The 25,666-nt window shown below is 44.2% G+C and overlaps 1 protein-coding gene across 5 annotated transcripts in view; it reads left to right on the top strand.

Annotated features, from left to right (window-relative positions):
* Nucleotides 1-25,666, top strand: part of Fermt2 (fermitin family member 2) — a 75,782-nt gene that overhangs the window by 10,179 nt on the left and 39,937 nt on the right. For all 5 annotated transcript variants that reach the window (XM_036198785.1, XM_036198784.1, XM_036198783.1 and 2 more), the window contains one exon: nt 15,701-15,934. In XM_036198785.1, the coding sequence (XP_036054678.1) occupies nt 15,701-15,934 (234 nt within the window). The remainder of the gene's footprint in view (nt 1-15,700; nt 15,935-25,666) is intronic.

The raw sequence follows: 25,666 nt of genomic DNA, 5'->3' as shown, positions 1-25,666 counted from the left end.
ATGGGTGCTGGGGATGACACTTGGGTCCTCTGCAGGAGCTACCATGTGAGTGCTAAACATCAAACCCTGGACCCCTGCAAGAGCCAGAGGTTGCCCTTAAACTCAGCCATCTCTCCAGCTTCCTTAAGTGAGAATATTTTACATCAGTATTTCACTCTAACCCAGGCTGACCTGGCACTCACAATGTAGCTCAGGTTGGTTTTGAATTCATGGAAACCCTCCTGCCTTGCTTTTTAAAGAGGGTTGGGTTTACAGATGTTAGGGCCATACCCTGCTGAGGATTCAGGATTGAGACTTGTCTCCTATCTAGGTACTCAAGGACCAGACCTGGATGACCTTAACACTTGTCTAGGTTACCCATCTGAAAAACACCAGCAATGGGATTATATTGATAGCAATCCACAGAGTCTACTTAATGAGCAAAGGAATTTATCTGGGGGTTAACTCACAAGATAGAATAAAGGAATTTGTAACAGGATCCTGGAAGGATGAGGCATGGTCTAATGCTGTTCTCTAGCAAGATCTACCCTGGTCCAACCACAAGATAGCACCCTCAAGCGTGCCCAGGTCTTAAGGGTCTCCGAGTGGCCACACCCAGGGGCACGTACAAGGTCATAGGCAGGTGTAACAGCTACCTGCTACCTCACTAGGGGTGGTGCTTCAGGGCATGGTGAGAACAGCTACCCACTACATACCAGCTCTGTATCTTATAATGTAATTTAAAAATACATCAGGTATTTTAAAGGTTGGTCTTTTAAAGCATCAGTATAATGATGTTTTTGATATCTTCTTTTTCATAAAAGAACACCCAGAGTTATGAGTAAAACACCAATAAAGTGCCAGGATTATCGATTGTAGTTCTCTGTTGGTGTTGTGATGTTCCTTAATGTAATTCTAGGGTTCTGACTTAAAAATTTTATAAGCCTTAAATTTAAAAATAACTTGAAAAGGGGAGTGATTGCTATATCAGTTTTCAAAAGCTTTAGACGGTGTGGGGATAAATTCTGTGGCTATGAAAGCCTCCTGAGCCAGGGTCCCGACTGCCATAGACAAGCTGTGTACCATTGGACTGTACCCCTCCTCTGTGGAATGGGGGTGATCTACAGCCATACTATTTGAGTGATTGGAAGGACTAGATCAGCTAACACATGTGCAGTGTTAGAACATCTGTAATGGTGATGTGCATCATCACAGTACAGACCATCAATGGTCTGTACAGCTTTCTCTCAAGCTGAACTAGAGAAATAATAGTATTTTGCAACAGATTAAAAATGTCTTTTATGAAGTTAAGCTAACTAGTACTCATTTATTCTCTAACAATACGAGAATTGAACTACCTTGTATTAATATTAGTAATATTATGAAGAGTTATATATGAAGTTTTATGCTTCAGTATGTACTGTACTGGCATAGAGGGTATTTCTGTAAACTTAGTATTCTGGTTAGACAAATGTCTTTTTTTTCCTAGCAGTTAAAAAACTTTTTTTTAAAGACATGGCCAGAGTTGTGTGTACTGTAGACTAGGTTTATTTAGTCTCACTTAACTTAGATTCCTCACTTACTTCTTAAAGTTAGTATTTTGACTAAATATCTCTGGTAGTCAGTAAAAACATCCTTCAGCCAGTTATATGGCGCATAGCTCTAGTCCTGCATTTGGGCGGCAGAGGCCCACAGATAACCTGAGTTCTTGGTCATCCTGCTCTGTATAGCAAGTTCAAAGTCAGCCAGGGCTTCAGAGTAAGACCTGTCTCAGAAACATACTGTGCAAACCAAACTCATGAATGTGAGAAATAATTTCAAATATTCTAATTGTAGTATTTAATCAGAAATCTTTGATGTAGTTGTTTGTCAAAACTACTTTGGAAGATTTTCTTTTTCACTAATTCTGTTTAATAGTGTGAGATCCGATTATGTCCCTAAAGTGAAACCACGTGTGTTTGAATACTAGCTTGATAACACTAAGTTTTATGGTCTTGTGCTAAGTTTCTTAGGGTCCCTGTGCCATAACTGTCATGTAAGTGAAATGGGGAATCCTGCTATACTTGACCTCCTAGGGTAGAGCAGTCCATCAGTGATGATTATCATTGTCTTGGGGTCCACCAGTGATGGTTATCATTATCTTGGGTCCATCAGTGATGGTTATCATTGTCTTGGGTCCATCAGTGATGGTTATCATTGTCTTGGGTCCATCAGTGATGGTTATCATTGTCTTGGGGTCCATCAGTGATGGTTATCATTGTCTTGGGTCCATCAGTGATGGTTATCATTGTCTTGAGGTCTCCTCTTGAAATTCACTGTTAGTTTCTCACCATATGAGTTTGGGGAAGAAATGTCTTATATGATGATGCTGATTGTAAAACAGGGATGTTAGGGTGAGATGGACAGTCATGTATACGTTCTGTATGTTCATGCTGCATCACGTTACAGAGGTATGGAGTATGAAACTCGTGTGGGGTGAAGAAATACATGAATCCACCTTTCCCAGGAACAGTAGTAAACATGGAGGGGTAAGCGCTATTTTATAAGTCCTTCCTGGTGTCACTGGGAACTTGAGTTGGTAGACTGGCTAATAATAAATGCCAGATGACTTGTGCCCAGGTACAGGAAGGTGATGGGGACTTAGAAGCATTACTAATGGCTGGCCTTAGTTAAGGAGGGACCATTGAAAAGGGTGGGAGAGTGCAACATCATGCAGTATTATAGATTACCCTAGAGGAGTGGGGTGTAGGCTTCTCAGAAGAAAGCCTGATGGAACCCAGAGTGCTATCTTACACTCCAGTTACTCTCTACTTAATACCGGAGTACATGAAATGGCTCACATCTTACTGTCCTTCCACTCTCCGTCTCCGTCGTGAAGAAAGATGTTCTATACATAGTAATTACTAAAATGAGCAAAAGTCAGTGTACGAAAATAGAGGAGTGGGTGCTGGAGATCCTGGCCCAGAATATAGGAAAGGATTTGTAGAGGACAATGGCTTAGAAGCTCAGATCTCAATGTATTAGAATTTGTTAGTATTTTCTTCTGAGAGCAATTCAGAATGTCAAAGTCCTGTATTCTTACTAAATTACCTTTTGAACTAGTTAATGCCTTTGACCACTTAGGACAAATGCCACTGATTCTTCTGTGAGTTGAATATTACCTAGTTTATATACTCTAGTGATACAGTTTGAGTATTTTGCAGCACATGTAGTGGGAGCCCTAACTTCTAGGAAGCAAGGCAGGTTGAACAAATTAGCGGTAAGTGTTCAGTGTTGGGTAGAAAGTTAGGCACCCTCTGGAAACGGTAATTATGTAGTATCTACAGTGTGCACTCTATTTGATCTGAGAAACTTCTCGGCCACTTCGAGCTGGTATATAATAACAAATAGAAATAGAGAAGTCAGACAAATAGAAACCAATGGACCTAATTTTGTATTTGCACTTCAAAAGGTTCTCTATGTCTTGGTTTTTGTATATTGGCTTTGTTTGCTTTTGGACAGGGTTTTGTCATATATAGGGCTGGCCTAGAATTCCCTACACTGCCCAGGCTGGTGTTTAGTTAACTTTCTGTTGAGTGATAAACTACCATGACCAAAACCAGCCTGAGAAGGAAAGGGTTTATTTCAGGTTACAGTTCCACATCGCAGTCCATCACTGAGGTAAGTCAGGGCAGGAACTCGAGGTGAATCTGAAGTCAGGAGCTGAAGCAGAGACCTCCATGGCTTACTCAGCCTCCTTTTTAATTTTCTGGGCATTGGTGTTTTGCCTGCACGTATATCTGTATGAGGGCATTCAATCTCCTTGGACTGGAGTTACTTACAGACAGTTGTGAGCTGCCATATGGGTGCTGAGAATTGAACTCCCGTCCTCTGGAAGAGCAGCCAGTGCTCTTAACCAATGAGCCATCTCTCCAGCCTCATAGAATACTTTTCTTCCTTTCTTCCTTTCTTTCTTTTCTCTTCTTTCTCTTTTTTGGTATTTTGAATCAGGGTCTCACTTTGTAGCCTTGGCAGTCCTGGAACTCACTGTGAGATCCACCTGCCTCTGACTCCTGACTTCTGGTATTTTAGTCTACTTTCTTATAACACAGAGGACCACCAGCCCAGGGCTGGCACTACCTACCCTGGGCTTTGCCCTCCCACATTAACCAGTAATTAAGAGAATGCTCCGCAGACTTGCCCACAGGCTGTCTTATGGAGACATTTTCTCCATTGTGGTTCCCTCTTAGATAACTCTAGCTTGGATTAAATTTGGGTCATGGTGGGGGGGGGATGGTTTTGAAATGGCATATGATGACAACCTGACCTCCAACTTTTAATTCAGAGTACTGGGATTACAAGTATAGGCCACAAGTATATTCCTAACTTTTATTTTGTTAGTTATGTAGAAGAAATAATAAATAGTCAATATTTGTTTATTAGAAGTTTATTTTTCTGTTAATCATAACAAATATCCGGAATTGTTTGTCTTTAGCAAGATTTAGTCCTCACAGTTCCGGTGACTGAGAGGTCCCAGCCAGCTTGGTGTCTTTCCTGTGGAAGGAGGGGCACCCAGTTTTGTCCTGACTTCTGGAGTTACCCAGGCCACCAGCAGAGCTCTGCCCTCTGCCGTGATTTTTTCCTTGAAACCCAGTTTCCTGTGCTGTCACTCTGGGGAGTAGGGTTTCTACAGCAAGAGTGAGGAGATCCAAGTCCTCACTCCATAGCAGCTTCTGTGTCCCCAGAGTTAACCTCAGAAACAAACCTTCATGTCAGCTAACAATGCCTTTAACTCTAATTGAATGCCAGGCTTCCATTGAAATTGTTGGCAGTGTGAGTGGTATGTAGGCTTTGAGGCACTTCACGTTTCTGTCAATAAGTTAACACTTTAAAATAGGACATAGACTTTTCCCCAGCAATGCTCTACCATCAGTTGCCCTTGCTACTGTAACTTACACTGCACCAGTTACCCAACACCAAAACTCACATTTTGCTTCCTTCTACTTGAACTGTGACTGATTGTGGGAAGGGGCAGTTTGTGCCCTTCCGTGGTGATAAGTGAGTGACGTCAGTCATGACATCATGTTCTGTCCGTGATTGGCTCTGTTCACACAGAGACAGCAAAATGTCCTGGTGTTGCCTCTTGTCTCCAGGGAATACATCTCTGTGTTGTTTTATAAGAGCAGATCATTGAAGGAGGACGTTGATTAACGAAGATAGAAGCACAACCAGCAGCGGTAGGGAGGCACTGGGTGCGAGGTTCAACCCAGTGCAAATAGAGCTGCTGCATAGGGTGCTCATCCTGGGCACCTCGGTGCTCTTACCACTCGGGAGACTCAGATGCAGTCAATAGAACTTGGTAAAGACAGAACTTAGACATAAAGAGAAGACAGTGTAACAGAGATGTCCCCGTGTCCCCACAATACAAAAGTGCATGTGTATAAAAGATGATCTCAGAAACACTTGATGATACTGATCCCCCTTGCCTTGCCCTGGCTACTGGGGATTGAACCCAGGACCTGTCACACAGCTAAGCAAGCACTCCTCCACTGAGCTGCAGTTCTTTAAAAATGTTTTTATTTTAACAGGTTGTCACTAAGTTGTGCAGGCTGGCCTTGAATTTGTGATCCTTCTGCCTCAGCCTCCAAGTAGCTGTGAGTGCAGGCCTGTGCCACCAGCTCAGAATGACTTTGAAAATACAAAGAGTAGCTCTTGGGAGGCAGAGGCAGGCAGGCAGACCGCTGAGTTCAGGGCCAGCCTGATCTACATACATAAGAGTTCCAGTCCAGCCAGGGCTACACAGTGAAACCCTGTCTCAAGGGAAAAACAAAAACAAACAACAACAACAACAACAAAACACCACCAACAGCAACAAGAATATAAAGAGTAAAATGTAGATGCACATTTAGAAATTAGAAGGACTTTAGCACAGCATGAAAGATGCTGTTTCTGTGCATTGAGTGTGCGTTCCGGGCTGGGGAGATGGCTCAGTAAGTACTTGCTGTACAATCATGAGAACCTAAGTTTGATTCTCCAGAACCCACAGAAAGTTGGGCCCATGTTGAGGGCATACCTATAATCCCAGTGCTGGGGAGGCAGTCAGGACTTGGACAGGCAGTCTAGCTGAACCCGTGAATTGTGTACCTTAGACTGAAGACCTCAGTTAATCCCAAAAACCTGTGGTAGAAGAGAACCCATTCCAGAAAATGGTCATTTGACTTCCGCATAGCATGAGTGCGCGCACACACACACACACACACACACACACATCAGAAGAGCAGTTAAGGAGGATGCCCTTAAGTATCAAACTCGGACGTCACATGTATGTGCACCCGTATAAACATCAACACACAAGCACACCTGAAGAGTTCAGGACCCTAAGCCAAACTCGGCTGCATTGACAAAAAGGGTCATGGGAAAACAGGGTGTTGACTGGTTGGGGAAAAAAGATGAGGGGAAAGTTATCAAGTTAAGTGAACCCAAACCACCTTGTTCTGTAACTGGGTCAGAGGACTTGGAATGGAAGAGCCCTCACACCGAAAGATTTGAGTAACTCATTGAGTTTAGACAGTGCCAGCTGAGACTTTCAAGTTTTTCATTAGAAGTAAAATGATGAAATTTGCATTGTAAAAGTTAACTAAGGGAGATTATAAAAATAAGTTTCTAAACTGGGCGTTGGTGTGGTACAAACTTGTTATCCTAGCCACTGGAATGTTGTTTGAATATTCAGAAGTCTAAGGACCGCCAAGGCTATAAGGTGAGTTTAAGACCAACTGGAGCAACCAAGAGATGCTATTTGAGCAGTAAAAGGGGCTGTGGGTATTGTTATTTATTAAGCAGCACTGTTTACCGTGTGGGAGAAGCCACAGGCATAACAAAACCCACTATAAGAGTTTATTAAGGGAAGGGAACAGAGAGGGTGTGCATAGGCCTGTGGAATGACCATGCAGGGAGAGTGGGAAGGAATAGGTGGAACCCACTTTTATAGCCCCCCCCCCCATGCACATATGGGCTTACACAGCATGCATGGGCTTACATAGCATGCGCATACATTGTGTGACCACACTGTGTGCAGATGACGTGATCATGCAGCGCACAGATTACGTAGGACGTAAGGCCCTGGGATGACTAAGCATCACTACTGGACAGCACATGTGCCGTCATGTAGCTGGGGGAGTGGCCAGGAATTCTAACATTCCAGACTCTTTGTTTTTTATAAAAAATGGCAGGTGAACAGGAATGGGGGCCCATGTCCTCCGAAATTGCTTCCAGCTGACTTGGTGGGCATCGATGAACTTTTGAGGTAGGGAAAGGGGCTTTTGAGATAGCCAGACATCCTGAGGTAGGGATTGTCCTCCGTTCCTTTGGGATTTGTCCATCGCCTGCCGCTGCTTTGGGCTCAGTGATTGTTTGGGTCTGACAAGCTGAAGTGGGTCTGACCTGTCCAGGTAGATTCAGGGTGGCTCTGGAACTCGGAAGAATTTTTAAACAGGGAATTTAAAATCTATTTTAATGTTTAGTTCTCTGCTGTTATGCTTTTTAACTGCAAGTATGGGGGTGTTAAAAGGCTAAGAGGTTGGGCTGAGCAGCTTTTTCCTGAGGAAATGATAGGCTTAGGTCCTCTAAGGCCCAGGAGAGAGAGAGGGGGTACTGAGTTTGGGTAATGTACCTGGTAGGGTCCTGCAACTGGATAATAGTAGGGGGATGGTGCCTAGCAATAGACGGGTTCTGGGTGTCCCAGACTTTGGGGTCCACCTGAGAGGCTGGCAAGGGAAAATGAAATGTTAGAGCTAGTCGACTGGGTGGGAGGAGGAGGAGGAGGAGGAGGAGGAGGAGGAGGAGGAGGAGGAGGAGAGGAGCTTCTGATGAATCTGGAGTAAGGCACATGGGGGGGAGCAAATGAAATAAAAGCTCCTACCTTAGCTAGAAAATCTCTTCCCATTAGGGGCACAGGGCAGGTTGGCACAACTAAAAATATGTGGGTGAGAGGGATACCCCTGAAAATACAATTAAGTGGTGGGGTTTGGTGAGGTAGGTAAGGCTGTCCCCCTAGTCCAACAACAGGGAGACGAGAAGGAGAGGTGGGACCCAAAACTCCCTCAGGATTGAGTAAGTGTCCAAAAGGAAGGAACTGTATCGCCCTGATACTGCAATGGCTACCCTGGGTTCCCTGTGAGAGATGGCTGTGGCTGGGTCAGGAACAAGGTACCTTCAGTCCTTGTCCATTGCCAAGCCTAGGAGATCCACTGGAGGGGGGGTCGTCATTTGATGTCCCCATGCCACGAGATGTACAGGGGCATTCAACTGACCAGTGTCCCATTTAGTGGCACTTTGGACAAGGCAGGCACGAGCCAGCCCAGTGGCCTTCTCCACCACACTTAAAACAGGCCTGTCAACATATCAAAGTCAATGCTAGCCACCAGGCTCCCTCAGCCCCTACTCACCAGGACTTGGAGTTTGGGGGATTGGAGTTTCCTTTAGGCCTGACATTCCAGCCCTTTGTTGACCTTAAAGGGTAAGTTCTGGCTACTTCACAGCTGGGGAGGGCCCTGAAAGGCTGGATGGAATGCTGGTCAAAGGTGGGGAGGGGGGAGGGGAGTCAGGTAATGGCAGGAGACACGGAAATCCCATCAGAAGCATCTGGCTTGCACACCATGCCTGGAGAAACAAGGTACAGTCACATTGGCCGGACTGGTTCACACTGGTTTTCATCATGATTAGGCCTCCCTGGTGGGCCCTGCAGTTGATTGTAGATGTTGTCTGTCAGCTGAGTGGGAGTCTTCTCATATAGACAGACAGACACACACACATACATATATATGTGTGTGTGTATATATGTATGTATGTATGTATGTATGTATGTATGTATGTATGCAGAAGGTATTAGCATGACCGCTGTCTATAATCTACACTGAAATCTTCTTTGTAGAATAAGCAGTTAACAGCTGAAGTAGGCTCACACCTTTGAGCCATAGCAAAACAAAGCCTGAAAAGTTACCAGTGTAATAGAAACGTAAGCATTGATTTGTAGTAAGAAATTTCTCAGCAGGGAGAAGAGCTTGAGGACCCAAAGACCGTCCTGGGTTAAGAGCGCGTCCTCTGTCCTGAGGCCTGGGTATAGAGAAAGCAAAATCACTTCCTTAGACCTTTACAACTTCCATGAACCTCCTTCTTTCTTCCATCTGGAAACATCCATTTATCATGAGGCAGAGAGCAATGGTTGGTTACTGAGAGCAATCATTGAAAAGCCAGTTCTTGCCGGGTGGTGGTGATGGCGCATGCCTGTAATCCCAGCACTCGGGAGGCAGAGGCAGGTGGATCTCTGTGAGTTCGAGGCCAGCCTGGTCTACAGAGCAAGTTCCAGGACAGCCTCCAAAAGCTACAGATAAACCCTGTCTCGAAAAACAAAACAAAAAAAACAAAAGAAAAGAAAAAAAGAAAAGCCAGTTCTTTTAACTTAAAGCAACAGTAAAAAGTAAATTTTCAGTCAGTAACAACAGTGTAGCTTGACTTTTCTGCCCTTTCTCAGCGGGAAGCCTGTCAGGACCTTAAACCTCCCTCTCTTGAGCTATGCTTCCGACGGGCATTGGCTCTTGGGCTTGTCTTTGGAGTTGTTTGTAAAGTGGTGTGCCTTTCTCAGGCTCTCTACGGATGTGAAACCTTGTTTGTCTTCGTGAATAGAGAGGATGTGTTCAGCTGCTGCCATAAGGAGCTGGTTGTGGGATGCTCTGTGGAGACTGCTCCAGGGTCATCCCGGTCATGTTATAATGATGCTATAGTCTTTCCCTTCCGAAAACCCAAACTAAAGGGCTCCTTGGACCTGCCGTCCCTTTTCTGACCATCTGAACCCTGTTGGCCTGCCCCTCACCATAGCAGAATGTCAGAGCCACTGCGTCTCCCTTGTTGCTGTGTTCTCACCCAGCCCCTGATCACTTGGATTCTTCTCGGTGAACACGCTTTTATGAAGCACAGGTCACCCTGCTTAAAACCACTTCCAGACCTATCTTGACATAGCTGATCTAAGGTGGTGGTAGGAGACAGTCACCTTTATCTGCCCACCCCCAACTAAAACCCAAAGCAGACATAGACGTCTGCCCACAAACAAAATAGCTCTGGTTTGCAGATAGGTCCAGGCATCAACATTTTTTAAAAAATTGCTTAGACTTAAAAAAATTTTTTTTAATGCTGCTCAGGCATTTCCAATGCTGAGCAGACAGAAAGACACTAAGTGGCTTATCTCACACTCACACAAAACCTGGACAACTTTGTACAGGAAACAAGGGTCCTGCTGCCTGGAGTCTTCACCTGCTGACAGCAGCCCTCTGGTCATCAGGCTCCTTCAGATACCACAGCTTTGTCACCCAGCACCAGCTGTCTCTAGCACTGGAACCATGCCTTTGGACACACGGGTTAACAGAGACGGTTGTTAATGTATTGTTTTATGGATGCTGTGTGATATTCTGTGATGAGAATAACATACTAGGTCGGTAGCCTGTTGTCCTTAAGAGTACTAATGGAGGGGCCGGGGAGATGGCTCTGTGGTCATGGGAACCCACAGAAAGGTGGATCCTTGGTTCAGTAAATCGTCTTCTGAGCTCCGCACAGATGCTGTAGCACACACTCCTGTAATGCCGGAGTGTCCACAGTTTTAATATACGCTCCAGGCTCACAATTCCTCGTGTGTGTGTGTGTGTGTGTGTGTGTGTGTGTGTGTGTGTGCGTGCGTGCGTGCGCGCGCGCGCGCGCGCGGGGGCATGTTGGATGCTGCTGCATGCATGCCAGATACAATGTCAAGTGTCATCTATCACTATTTTTCTCCCTTTGAAACAGGTTTTTGTCCTGGCTAGTTTTATGTCAATTCGACACACTCTAGAGTGAGCCATCAGAGAGGAGGAGAGCCTCAGTTAAGAAAATCAATACCTCCAGGCATTTTCTTTATTAATGATTGATGGAGGCTGAGCAAAACCTTGTGAGCAGCACCCCTCCATGGCCTCTGCATCAGCTTCTGTCTCCAGGGTCCCATCTCCTTTAGTTCCTGTCCTGCATTCCTTTGGTGATGGACTGTGGATGTGGAAGTATAAGCTAAATAAGCCCTTTCCTCCCCAGCTTGATTCTGGTCATGGTGTTTCATCATAACAATAGAAATCCAAACTAAGATAGTCTCTCTAGGTAGCCCCAGCTCTCCTGGAATGAAATTCACTGCGTAGACTGCCTGTCTCTGCCTCCCAAGTCCCAGGATTAAAGGTGTGTACCACCACTCTTGACCTCCTTCACTCTTCACTTTTTTCTGGACAGTCTCACTGAAATGGAAGTTCACGGACACTAGCAAGACATGCTAACCACAGAGCGCCAGCGATACATCTGTTTCTCCCCTGACAGTGCTGAGATTAGGTGTGCTCCGTTTGCCCTTCCCTCTCTGTAGGGGCTTGGGAATTGAGCTCAGGTTCTTTTCTTGTGGATAAAACACATCAGGTCTCACTTGCATCGCCTTTGGTAAGAGCTTCCATCATACAGTGAGTGAAACCCATGCTGGATTTCTGGTCCTTGTATTGCGCGTTGTCCTTGACCCTGTTTATCCCTGCCGGCTGCAGGCAGGCTGCTCCTTCACAGAAGAACCAGGTAGAATTGGCTTTAAAGAGAAGGAACAGCGGTCTACTTGTGGTTTATAAATATGCTGTTTCTGTGCTAGTGTGTGAGCTGTGACTCTTACAGACCTTGTCACAATGCCATGTGTCTGGAGGGAAATGGAAAACAAGGAAAGTGGGTGTCGGGGAAGGTTTGTGCCTGGCCCAGTCTGAAGACTGGTTGATGGAGCGTTGAGGGGTTTGTGCCGGTAGGTTTCTTTCTTTTCTTTTTTTAAAGGAGGCTGGGTTTCTTCTGACTCGCTTTCAGGGTACAGTCCACATGGGGAGGGGACAGATGAGACTTCATTGTATCCTCATCCGATGATGTTTGCTCTAACACTGCTTACGTGGAAAGCGCTCACAATGCTGTATATCAGGCCTGAGGGGCCGCAGCTTGCCCGTCAGGATGACATTGATGTTGAAGGCAGATACAGTCATAGTATCTGAACAGATGAGTGTGGCCATGTGCCACACAACTACTTATGGACACTGAAACCCATTCTTAGCTCCTGGGGACACCAAAAAGTCAGGAGATGGTGCATTTGGGCCCTCAGCCTTCCATAGTTTGCCACCTTTAGCTTTACATCTTATTTGAGGTCTTTCTTCAAAAGTGCAGTTTTTGACCACTCATAACTTCTGTGGTCTGGAACAAGTTGCCTCTCTGTCAAAATGTATGTGTAGTGTAGCCTCTATTTCATCGCTCCCGTCAGGCCTCTCTGTTAAGCACTTACTCTGGACCACATTTGACATTGTTTGAGTCTGCCCTTTGTTAGGGCTGAAAGCACGCCTTGCTAGCCCTGTCCAGCAGCTGCACTTGCCATCAGTCAGCGTTTATTTCAGGCTGGAAGCAGGTGCTGAGGAACTGCCCCCACTCCCGCTTCACCGGCAGCTGTGTGGACAGATTGCTGACATGCCGGCGGCGGCTTCCTTTGCTAAAGCATGGAGATTTCTGGATTTGCTGTTTGCCTGTGGAGTGCATGGCCCTAGGCCACTAGAGAGGTAGCCCGGAAGTTCTGGGCATTTAATGACCCCAAAACAATGTTTAACCTAGGAAGAGGAGAAATACCAAGCCCCGGCCTTTTCTTCTCGGAAGGAATGGATGGCAGTTGTCCACATGGGTTAGTGAATTCCTGGCCATTCAGAACTGCTCCACTACCCTCTTCAGTGCTCTTCCTAGGACACCCTAGCCCCATTCCGTAAATAAGTCACACATTTATCTCAAAGTTACCCAGATCTTCTGGATTTTTGGAATTAGAGTGATTTTTAAAAAGTAATTAATAGTTAATTAATTTATTTGGGGGTTTGGATACAGGGTTTCTCTGTATATCCCTGGCTGTCTTGGAATGTGTGCTTTAGACCAGGCTGTCCTTGAACTCATCAAGATCCACTTGCCTCTGTCTCCTGAGTGCTGGGATTAAAAGCATACACCACCACTGCCTGGCTCAGTGACTTTTAAAAAAAGATTTGTTTGTATTTTTCTTATGTGTATAGATGTTTTGCCCGCATGTGTATGTGTGTGAACTACAGGCATTCCTGGTACACAGGGAGGCCAGGAGAGGGCAGTGGATCCCCTGGAATTGGGTTCCAGATCTCTGTGAGCTGCCATGTGGGTGCTGGGAATGAAATTCACGTGTGTCCTCTGCAAAAAGCAGCAAGTGCTTTGAGCCATTTCTTTGTCCCCAGGGTGACTTGTGTTACAAGCTCTCCCCTCCCTCCTTCCTTTCTTTCTTTTTAAATTTATTCATTTCATTTGCATTAGTGGTTTTGCCTGCATGTTTCTGTGTGAGTGTCAGACCTTGGAGTTACAGACAGACAGGTGTGAGCTGCTGTGTGGGTGCTGGGAATTGAACCATGGTCCTCTGGAAGAGCAGTCAGTGCTCTTAACCGTGGAGCCATCTCTCCAGCCCATCCCTCCTTTCTTTTGCTTGCTGGAAATCCATGACTTCATTTCCTTAATGGTGATGTTGTCACAAGAGTTTACACAAGTGCCTAAGTAGAGGTGGATAGGAAGGCTTGTATATCTACCTAGAGATAAACCAGTTCATCTCTATGATCTAATCTCTATTCCTAAAGAGAAAAGTAGCATGTGTGGCCAGAACTCCTTAAATATAGAAAGTCCCAGCTTCAGCTATCTGTTCTAAGCTAATTCAGAACTTGGTACTTCCAAAAGTTGTCGAATTCTGTGCTGGAGAATAACTTAAGTTGTGAACCCTACATGCAGCTGCAAAATAGCAGTTCATGTATGTTCGCAGGTGAGCTCCCAACTCCGTGATCGACTGGACTGTATCCCAATGCAAGACAGATATTGAGAAAACCATTTTTATTAAACTTAATTTACAGAGGAGGGGAACTGGAGAGAGAAGGGAGGGAGGGGAAACTTTGGTTAGGATGTAAAAACAAGAAAATGAATAAATAAAAATGTAATTAACAGTTTGGTGGGAAAATAACTTGGAGAATCATCCTCGCTTTGGAGAAGATAACGTTTATCAACTGTCTTCTAAACGGAGACCCTGTCATCATGGCTATACACTGTGGCTGGATTCTTAGCAAGGAGTTAGGAGCTGGCCTTGGTGTTGTGTTCTTCCCTGTATGTCTGTCCTGCTGGTTGCTAGCAAGAGCTTCTCCGAGTGTCTCAGCCATTTTTCAAGAACGTTCGTATCTGTTTCTGTGCTGGTGGTGTTGGTGAGCTCTCTCTGGTTTGGTTTCTCCTCTGGAGTACTTGTTTGGTTGTTTTCTTGACGTCACTTCTCCCCTTTTTAACCCCTTAGTAAGCTTAATATACAGTTGATCCGAAAAGATTTTCCTTTAAATACTACTATAAATACTAGCTGAAGTTAGGTTGTATGTCTTCCTGTTACAAGTTCATTGTTTCTCTATTCCTTACCTGATTATAGCCAAATCTTGCGTACTTGGTTTCTAAAGCTACTAAAACATTTTGTAGATATTAATGTTTTCTATATATTTATACTGAAATATGTTCAAAGATAAAAAAAAAAAAACAAAAAAAAAAAAACTTGGGCTGTGTGAATCTTATCCTGGTTGATTGTTGTCGACTTGACACAAACCTAGACATATCTGGGAGTAGGGAACCTTAACTGAGAAAATGTCTTCATCAGAATGCCCTGTAGGGCATTTTTTTTGATTGATGGTTGATGTAGGAAGGCCCAGCTCACTGTGGGCAGCGCCACCCTTAGGCTTGTCCTGCCTCCTTGCCTTGTACAAGAAAGCAGAGTGAGCAAGCCATGGGGAGGAAGCTAGCAGCACTCCTCCATGGCCTCTACTTAGTTCCTGCCTCCAGGTTCCTGCCTGACCTCCCTCAGTGATGGAGTGTGACCTGAGAGTTGTGGGCTGAAATACACCCTCTCCTCCCTGAGCCACTCTTGGTCATGATGTTTATCCTGTCACAGCAACAGAGTCACTAACTATGGCAGTTCTCCGAGTTACCTTCCTCAGGATGTTTTGGGGAAGCATGTTTGGACTACAGGCTGTTCACATTTTAGAATGTCACCCTCATTCACTTTGATTCCCCAACGACGTTCCTGTCCTCACTACCCTAACACATTATTTTTATTTCTTCTTCTTAAGACTTTTATCTTATTTTAATTATATGGGGGTGTTTGTACACGTGAGTGCTGGTGCCCACAGAAGCCAGAGGCATCAGATTCCCCTGGAGCCGATGTGCAAAAGCAGCAAGTGTGGTTAACCACTGAGCCGCCTCTCCAGCCCCCACCTTCACACAGGTGTATAGCCTCAGACATGAGCCTTTCTATGTAATTGTGGGAATCCTGTTGTCTGTTCTTCAAAGCTGAATTCCGAATCCACTCAATTTTGATTCCTTCCTATGCTAGTCCCGGGGTTGTTTGTCCAAGGTCCAGGTCTGTGTGATTGACCCTGGGTGTTTTCCTGGGCTTGGTGTGCACTGGGTTTTGAGGGCAGAGCCGTTTGTACATTTTGTACCTATCACTAACAGTCTTTTTTTCTTCAGTGTCCAGTTTTGTTTTCTAGTATCTGTTGTTTATCTTAAGTGTCCAAGTTTGGTTTTCTGTCTTTAATTTCTCTCCAGCTTTTCTATGCGATTTTAAAAAGCATTTTTCTTGTTTACTGTTTGTTGTTTATAGATGTAAAAAAGGATTGGTCTGACCATGCTCTCTGGTGGGAAAAGAAGAGAACTTGGCTGCTTAAGACACACTGGACCTTGGATAAATACGGTATCCAGGCGGACGCCAAGCTTCAGTTCACTCCCCAGCACAAACTGCTCCGTCTGCAGCTTCCCAACATGAAGTATGTGAAGGTGAAAGTGAACTTCTCTGACCGAGTCTTCAAAGCTGTGTCTGACATTTGCAAGACTTTCAGTAAGTGTTCATCCCTCCAGGAAAGTGTGATGCACATAGGGCTCACATGAGCTTTTCCTCAGGGTGTCGGATGGGATGAACTCTGTGTGCATCTGCATTTGAAATTATTGTTTATATAGTTTTTAATGTTAATTTTAGATAAAGAAGTATTGGGTTAAGAAGGAACAGGAAGAATTAGATTTTTTTCCCCTGATTAGAATCAGATCATGTTTCTTATTATATAAAAGTTTTTTTGTTTTTTTTTTTTCTGATTGCTTTATTATTTGACAGTAGTGGGGATTGAACCTTGGGCCTCAGTGCATTCAAGGCAAGCGCTTTTCCACTGAGTTACATTCTCAACCCCAACAGCATTCATTGTCTGTCAGAGGGAGGGGAAGGGAACAGGCATTGTTTTCAGAGGGCTGTGGCTCTCCAGTATTTCCTTCACATAAGTCACTTTGATTTTAGCAATTCCAAGAGATGGCGTCACTTCCTTTGACAAAGGCTTGCCAGTTCCTAAGGAAACTGTGAGGACTTTCCCTCACCTATGAATACTCTGTGCTTTCAGAAACAAGATGTTTCTGGTTATGATGTATGACAGGAAGCATTTAGCCATCAGAGAAAAGGTGAATTTTCGTTCTTACTTCTCACACATAATTTTTAGATATAGTTAATGACTCTCCAGATTTTAGTTCCAACTAGAAGCAGAACTCTTTCATACATATGTTGCATTTTCAGGTGACACTAATAATTCATGAACACAGTATTTGTTACAAAAGAGTCAAGACTGTAGACATACACAGTAAGTGACCCCTTCCCAAAAGTAACTTCAGTCTGCAGTCTGATTTGCTACACATTCGCTTGTTCAGGCCATTTTTCTGTGCAGTGTGTTTATGTGTGGTGTATGGTTTGTGCATGTGTGTACGAGGATTGGGAAGTCCTCCCGGATGTGAAGATGGTAGGAGGATGTTGGTTGTCTGTCCTACTTTTTCTGCCCTATTCCCTTGAACAATGTCTCTCTGAACCTGGAGCTAGGCTGGCAGCCGGCAAGCCCCAGCTGTCCTCTGTGTGCCCTCCCCAGCATTGAGATTACAGTCACTGCCAGCTGTTTAGGTGGATGCGGGGATCTGAACTCACGTCCTCATGCTTGCACAGCAAGTGCTCTTGCCCACTGACATTTAGGTTGTTTCAGTTTTAGAGCAATGAAATACCGCAATGAGGTCTTGTTTTTTGTGTAGCATATTGTTGACAAGTTTTCAGCTGGGGTAGCTTCAGGACACCCGGTCCTCATTAATTCCTCAGTAGTGACACTTGCTACTAGAGCCATTGACATGCTCCTGTGCTGTCTCAGGCACCTGGAAGCAAGGCTGGGGTGGGGCTGCCCATCCTTAGCACAGGGCTGCTCCTTGCTCCTGAGTTTCTGGGTTTGTCGTGTAGAGTCTCCATTTCTTGTTTGTAGTTCTGATAGGGGCTCTTGACCAAGTCTGTATCTACTTTAGGCCTCCCCTACCCCCCATCTTTCCCCCCTTCCCCCACCCCCAGACAGGGTCTCTCTTTGTAGTCCTCGCTGTCCTGGAACTATAAACCAGACTGGCCTCAAACTCACAGAGATCCACCTGCCTCTGCCTCCCAAGCGCTGGGATTAAAGGTGTGTGCCAGCTCATTATTATTATTTTTTTTTAAACCTTCTGAAATGTGTGTTTTTCTTGTTTAGAAGCAGTCTTAGGAATGGTCATCCATTCTCTTCAGTTTTTAGGCATCTTTTGCTGTCATTTCTAGGAATTTAGGGTATCAGAGGGGGACATATAGTCAGATTAATATCACTGTTTTTAGCTAATGCTTCTGGGATTACTCATTTATGTTTAATGGGATAATACAAATTAAAAGACTGAAAAGTACAAAGAACTATATAACAGTTACTTAATTCACGTTATTTAGGTTATTTAGAATTCTTGATACTTTATCATTTTTAAGTCATGGTAAGATAGGTAAAATTCTTAAATGACATTCTCCTAACTTCCTTCACAAAGCACATATGGCCTAGTTTGCACTGTTGTTACTGTAATTAAAGGTGTGTGCTACCACCCTGGCTCAAAAATTTGTAATTGATTGATGTATCACTTGTGTGGCAGCGGAGCAAATGTCATGATGATGTCCATGTGGAGGTCAAAGGACAAGCTTCTGGAGATGGTTCCGACCTCCTACCATGGGGGTCTGAGCAGTGAACCCAAGTCCTTTTCCTATCTTTGGAGCCATTTCTAGCCCAGATCTTTCATTTTTATGCTTAGTGTTTGCTGTATCTTGTCCGAACGATCTTTGTTGAGGCGAAGCTCCGGCAAGTGTTGTGAATTTCTTAGGAGCTTTGTTTCAGAGTCGGTGGTGTTTCGTTTGTTTCATTCTTTAGGACATTCCCAAGTGCTAGGATTATGTGTGTGCCAACATGCCTGGCTTAGGGTGAGTTTAGAAGCTTCTCCACGCTGTACCCACTGACCCATTTCCCTGTTTTTTCTTCTTCATCAGTCTCTGCTGTTAGAAATGCCATTTTTTCTTGTAATTTATCTAATATCTTCGTTGGGCTCTGTCTTAAATCTTAAGTTTATATTTCACTTTCTATACAATCACACCTCTAATAATTTCCTCTCTTTCTCATTTGTACATCTCATCTCTCGCTGTGTCTTACTGTGATGAATTAGGCTTTTAATCGTGTTGAGTAACAACAGTGGCAGAATTGTTGAACTGTTCCTGCTACTTTACATAGAGCTTACATTTTGTTGTGTGTGTTTAGGAACTTTTCACCTATGTGTTATTCCTAATACCTTAACTCATGAAAACACATAAAATGTAATTAAATGGAGGTCATAGTAAACAATGGGAAGGACCTCCATGCCCTGATTAACTTTAGAACTCTTCATACCCTAGCTTAGCTCATATTTCCCTCTTTATCATCCACGTGCTCTCACTAAATCTTACCCTGTAAATGTAGTAGGCTTTCATCTGTAGGTGGAGTTTTCCCATTCCTGGAGCAGCTTCCAAATTACCACACAGAGACTTACATTAATTGTAAACGCTCAGCCAATAGCTCAGGCTTATTACTAACTAGCTCTTACATTTTAAGTTAACCCATATTCTTTATTTACACTCTGCCACATGGCTGTACCTTTATGAGCATGGCGTATTCATCTGTTCTCTGTGTCTGGCTGGTGACTCCAGTCTCTGCCATCCTTCTTCCCATCATTCTCACTTTGGCTTTTCTGCCTAAATTTATCCTGTCCAGCTATTTATTGGCCAGTCAACTTCCTTATTAAACCAGCCACAGTGACAGATCTTCACAGTGTACAAAAGGATTATTGCACAGCATTCATCCTTCCTAGGTGGTATTTAAGTGTCTGTACTTAACATTTCTCCACCTCCCTAAATACAGCTGTGGGCATGTTTGTCTTTGTTGTTGTTACAGCCTTTACTACTTCTAATACTGTGCCATTTTCAGCCACGTCTAAGTCTAGAATTTCTCATCTTTAGAGTTCTGAGATGAGCTGTGACACCAGCCCGGCCCCAGCCCCAGAGGCTCCACAGCCTGTGTTTAACACTACCACCTGGAGACTGAGTGCATCCTGTATTCAAGCCATAGCACCTGCAGGCTTGCAGGAGCCCAGAGGAAGCTGGGACTTAAAGATGTAATTAAATCACTCTGGAGTTGAGAGTTGGTTATAGAAATAACTAAGGCAGCTACTTGGCCTTAAGTAATTCAATAACTGCATGTTTAACTTATTTATTAGTAGTAATTGAAGATTGTTCTTGCTGAAAAATATTCCTTATAAATACCATAAAATGTTCGTGTGTGAATTGGGAAGGAAAGTGTGCGTATTTGATAGACAGTTGTTAAATCCAGTTGGCAGTGTGCCTGTCTACATTTGTATCATTTATGAGTGATTTGTGACTAGGCTTTTGTATGTTGCAATGGTTTTATAAAACTATATTTGAGATACATGAAAAATTACAGAAATCTGAATCCCCTCTCCGTAAGTAACTTGTATTCGAGCATAGTCAGACTCCTTGCTTAGCTGTTATCTGGCTGCCTTTGCATTTCATTACAAGGCAGAGTTGAAGAGATCTGCACAGGGGTGAAATACTTTCTGTCGGCCTTGTGTAGGGAAAGCTTGATGACACTGTTCATCTTTCCACCACTGGACACCAAACACTGAAGTCACTTCGTAATTACTGCCGGGAATGATTTTCTCCTGTTAGTCATTTAATATTCAAGCCGAGTAATTTTCCTCAAATTAAACGAATTCACTTAAGTGCTGGTCACTGTGGTTTCATTAGTTGAACTCTTCTGGCTCTTGATGACTGTTAGAGAATTAGCATCAAAAAGAAAGAAGAAAAATGTCATGGCCAGGGTCACCAAATGCAGTTACCAGCCCAGAGTCTCGTGAAGGATGCCGGCTCCTGTAGGGTCAGCGGTATAGACCGACACCAAACCGAACAGGAAATGACCTAATTTTGCTGAACACTAACAGCCTTTCCAGGGCTTCTTTGTTTGTTTTTTAAATTGGTAAAAAATGATTTCTTTGTAATTTAACTCACAAAAATGCTGTGTGGTGGTTCAATGAGATGGACTTGCCTCTGTCTTCTTTCAACAAGCATCGTAGGCAGAGGCTGTTGAGTTCTAACCTGTACGCTGGTGTGGTGACTTCACCAGTGTGCGCCCCAGGCTGACAGAGTTCTGTACTCACAGCGTGTTAGGTTGGTGTTAGTAGATGGGGGTTTAGGTCTTCCCACTAGTGATACTAGTTAGGCACGTGCTGACCCATTCCCTTTTCCCTCCTGCCCTGCCCTGGGGCAGCTGGACTTTATAGAGACACGTATACAGTCATAGAGTGGATGGGGGGGGGGCGGTCCTGTAAAGATGAAAAGAAATGAGGCTTCAGTCAGATTATTGTTCTATGCGCTGTACTTCTTTCTTTTTAAAAAATAATTTGTTTTTATTTTATGTACATTGGTGTTTTGTCTGTGTGAGGATGTTGGAACCCCTGGAACTGGAGTTACAGACGGTTGTGAGCTGCCATGTGGGTGCTGGGAATTGAACCCAGGTCCTCTAGAAGAGCAGCCAGTGCTCTTAACTGCTGAGCCATCTTTGAAACAGCCCTGTATTCGTGTTTCTACCCACAAAGGGTTGGTTGGTTTTGTGTGTGTGTGTGTCTCTGTGTGTGTGTGTGTGTGTGTGTGTGTGTGTGTGTGTGTTTTCAGTCTAAAAATTATTTAGTATTCCTTGTTACTTTATATTCAAGTTATTTTTCTCATTCTGGTCAGTTTGTTTTCAAATTATTTTTCTCATTCTTGTTAGTTTGTTTTCAAATTATTTTTCTCATATATTTCGTTCTTTTTAAGTTTATTTTGTCTATAAGTACTAGAAATCCAAACTCAGCTGTGTTCCACATAAGGGTTTACATTTTCCCATCATGAGAAGTTACATGAGAAAACTGAAGTGAGTAGTTAACGTGTCTCCAAGGACAGGTCTTTCCATCCTTCAGATGTGGGCTTGGCCTCCTGTTCGTAAGGCCCTGCATTAGTAAGGGTCTCTGTGGCTGTGATAAACACCACGACCTAAAGCACCTTGGGGAAAGGGGTCATTTCAGCTGGCAGCTCTCAGGTCCCACTCCATCACTAAGGGAAGCCAGGGCTGGAGCGCGAGGCAGGAACTGATGTAGGAGCCATAGGGAGTGCTGCTTACTGGCTTCCTTCCTATGGCTCACCCAGCCTGCTTTCTTACACAGCTGCGGACCACCAGCCCAGGGTCACTATTGCCACGGAGGGCTTAGCCAGTCCATGTCAGTCGTTAATCAGGAAAATGCCCCACAGACGTGCTTACAGGCCAGTCTGGTGGAGGTATTTTCTCTGTTGAGGCTCCTTTTCCCAGATGACCAGCTTGTGTCAAGTTGATTTAAAAACCAATCAGGACAGGCCCCCTTCAGGATGTGTGGTCTGTTGAGCTCTCATCCCGACTTGGCTGATAAATGAAGCAGAAACCTTCCAGAATCTTCCTTCACATCTCATTGTCCACCTGCATCATGTGGCCAGTCTTAGCGGCAAGAGAGAGAAACATAAGAAGATACTAATGTTTGCAGTTTCCTTATATTAGAGACAAGCAAAGAAAAGGGCTGAGAAATGGTCTGTGAATTCACCCATAAGCAGGTCTGCGACATGCTCCTTTCTTAAGCCCTTAAGGAGACAAACTGAGCAAAACATAAAGATGAAATGCTATTTTGATTAGAGTGACTATATGAAAACTCTCTTTAATTTGATTTAACTCTTTATTTGCTTATTTGTTTTTGTTTTTTTGTGTTTGTTTTTTAAGACAGGGTTTCTTTGTGTAACAGCCCTGGCTGTCCTGGCACTTGCTTTGTAGACTAGGCTGGCCTCGAACTCACAGAGATCTGCTTGCCTCTGCCTCCTGAGTGCTGTGATTTCACTTAACTCTAAAGATTTATTTTGTAAGCCGAGCAGTGGTGGTGTACGCCTTTAATCCCAGTACTTAGGGGGCAGAGCCAAGCAGATCTCTGTGAGTTCGAGGCCAGCCTGGTCTACAGAGTGAGATCTGGGAGAGACAACAAAACTACACACACACACACACACACACACACACACACACACACACACACACACAGAGAGAGAGAGAGAGAGAGAGAGAGAGATTTTGTGTGTGGGTGTTTTGTCTGCATATATGTCTGTTTACCATGTGTGTACTTGGTGCCCAGGGAGGCCAAAAGAGGGCATCAGATCCCCTGGAACTGGAATTATAGATGGTTATGAACTGCCATGTGGATGCCAGGAATCCAGCCCAGGTCCTCTGGAAAAGTAGCCAATGCTTTTAGCAGCTGAGCCATCTCTTCAGCTACTCACTTAACTGTCTGGTCAGTCTGATTGAGGTACATAGTCTTCCAGGTAATATTGAGTGCATTTTGGCAAGTTTACAGCTGAGTGATAGGGCAGGTTTCATCACCCTGTCTTTTCCTCAGTCCTCTTTGCTGTTCTGCCCCCGCCAACCACTGATCTATTTTTATCACTATAAGGGCTGCCTTTTTTGCAACATCATTTAAGCATAACCATACAGGGTATAATGCTTTCTGCCCTTTGTGTATAATTTACCTCTGGTGGTTTGAATGGGAAATGTTCCCACAGGTCGTCAGTATCTGCACATTTGGTCCCTGGTTGGTGATGCTGTTTGGGAAAGTCTGGGTCACACAGTCTTGTTGGAGAAAGTATGTCACTGGAAGTGGAGCTTTCAGATTATGTAACCTCACCCTATTTCCGGTTCACCCTGTCTATTTTGTGCTTGAGGTAAAAGATGTGATCTCTTAGCTTCCTATTCCTGCTGCCATGCTTGCTGCCTGTTGCCATGGTTTCTCATCATTATGGACTCTTAACTCTTTGGAACCATAAGCCAAAATAAACTTCTTCTATTAGTTGCTTTTGGTCGTGGTGTTTTATCACGGCAACAGGAAGATAATAATGCATCACTAATCTAAGGACACATGATAAGATAGCTCAGCAGGTAAAGGCACTTGCCACCTAACCAGAAAACCTGAGTTCAATTTCTGGGACCCTTAGTGTGCAAGGAGAAAACTACTTAGTGCAAGTTGTCCTCAGACCCCCACCCCAAACATCCACACAAACGTATGTACACATGCAAAATAAATAAAATGGAGTAAGAATTTTAAATAAAGATACAAAGACCACCCACTTGTAGTTCTTGTAGGAATTCTGGGTCATCAAACATAGGAAATTTAAAAGAGTGACATTTTCCAGCCCCATTTGCAAACTGGACATACTATTTTGCATTCTGACCAGCAGTACTTGAGAGTTCCAGCTGCCTGCCCTGTGGTGGTTTAAATATGAATGCTTTCCCACAGGCTCAAATATTTTTGAATGCTTAATCACCAGGGAGTGATCCTATTTGAAAGGATTAGAAGGGTTAGGAGGTGTGGCCTTGTTGAAGTAGGTGTGGCCTTGTTGGAGGAAGAATGTCCCTGGGGGTGAGATTTGAGGTTTCAAAAACACATGCTAGGCCCAGGGCTTGCGTGCGCTCGCTCTCACCTTATGAATCATGATGTAGCGCTCAGCTATTACTCCAGTGCCTGTCTGTATGCCACCATGATTCCTACCTTGATGAACCGTACCATGAACCATACCTCTGAAACTGTAAGCAAGCCTTCAATGCCTTCTTTCATAAAAGTGTCTTGGCCATGGTGTCTCTTCACAGCAGTAGAGCAGTAACTAAGACAGAACTTGGTACCAGGGACTGGCGTATTGCTGTGACAGGCCTGACCATGCTGTTTATTGGAGGAAGACTTTGGGACTTTGGACCAAAAAAGTAGTTGAATATTTCAAGTGGGGCTTACTGGGCCACCCTAGTAAGATCAAGGACAGTCATGCCGAGAGCAGTTTCAGCCCAGCTCAAGTTTCAGAGGGGAAGGATATTAGCAAGTGGCCTAGAGACCATCCTTGTGATATTTTGGTGAAGAATATGACTGGTTTTTGCCCTTGACCTGAAAATCTGCCTGAAGCAAAATTGAGGAGTTTTGAATCAATGATGTTGGCAGAGGAGATTGTAAGACAGCCTAGTATTGACTGTGTTGTATGGTTATTAGTGGTCACTTTTATGAAGATCTATAGTGAAAAAGAGAAAGCTAAGCAAGGGAAAATGCAAAATGTATAGTTTGGGGAGAAAAGGGGCACCAGGAAGTGTAATGGAGCTAAGTCCAGGGCTCAAGGAGATAAACAGATTAAAGAAATGTAATAAATGTAATAAAGCGAGTGGTGACCTCAGGGCAAGACCCCACCCACCTAAGCTTCAAACTAAGAGAGAGAAAAGGCATTAAAGGAAAGCTTAAGCCAGGAAGGAAACCATACACAACAAAGCTGATGCAGATGTAGTTGAACAGGGGGCCATGTTCCAGCCCCACCAAGCAGCAGAATTTGGCAGCTTCAGCCACATGGTTCTGGCTTTAGAGTCAAGAATACAATAAAAGGGTTGTAGAGTCAAGGATGTCTGCACGGAGGCCTGGAGAGGCCATTGTGTGAGGCTGTAAAGGTGAAGCCTGGATTTCACTGGAGACCCCAAGATGTTGGAGATGCCAGAGCTGTGGGATACCTGCCAGGAAAAGCTGCAAACCAGGTCTGGAACCCACCCAAGAGAGAAAAGTGTGTTGCAGTCAAAAAACTGAAGAGAAGTTGGAGATCTGAAGAGTGCTTTGACATCAGACATGGAATTGCAGAGTTTGGAGTTTGCCCAGCTGGCCTCAGGCTCGGCTTTGGTCCAGTTTTTCCTCACTATGCTCCCTTTCCTCCTTTTTGGAATGGGGATGGATAGCCTGTGCCATTGAGTGTTGGAAGTATGTGATCTGCTTTTTCTTTTTTGTTTTTTTCAAGACAGGGTTTCTGTGTGTAACCTTTGCTATCCTGGAACTCGTTCTGTGGACCAGGCTGGCCTCATCTGAGAGATCCACCTGCCTCTGCCTTTCGGGTGCTGGTATTAAAGGCGTGTGCCACCACTGCCCAGTTCAATATGCTTTTTGATTTTGACTTTATAGGGGATTACAGATAAGAGATTGCCTTGAATCTCAGAAGAGACTTTGAACTTTGGTCTTTTAAACAGTGTTGAGACTGTGAAAGACTATGGGGACTTTTTAAGTTGGCTTGAATGAATTGTTGCATTGTGTTATGGCTACAAGCCTGTAGGGACTGGAAAATGGA

Source organism: Onychomys torridus, chromosome 9 (genome assembly GCF_903995425.1).
Source record: "Onychomys torridus chromosome 9, mOncTor1.1, whole genome shotgun sequence".
Lineage (NCBI taxonomy): Eukaryota > Metazoa > Chordata > Mammalia > Rodentia > Cricetidae > Onychomys > Onychomys torridus.
Note: the sequence above shows the minus strand (reverse complement) of the source record. Positions and strands in the feature narration are given on the sequence as shown.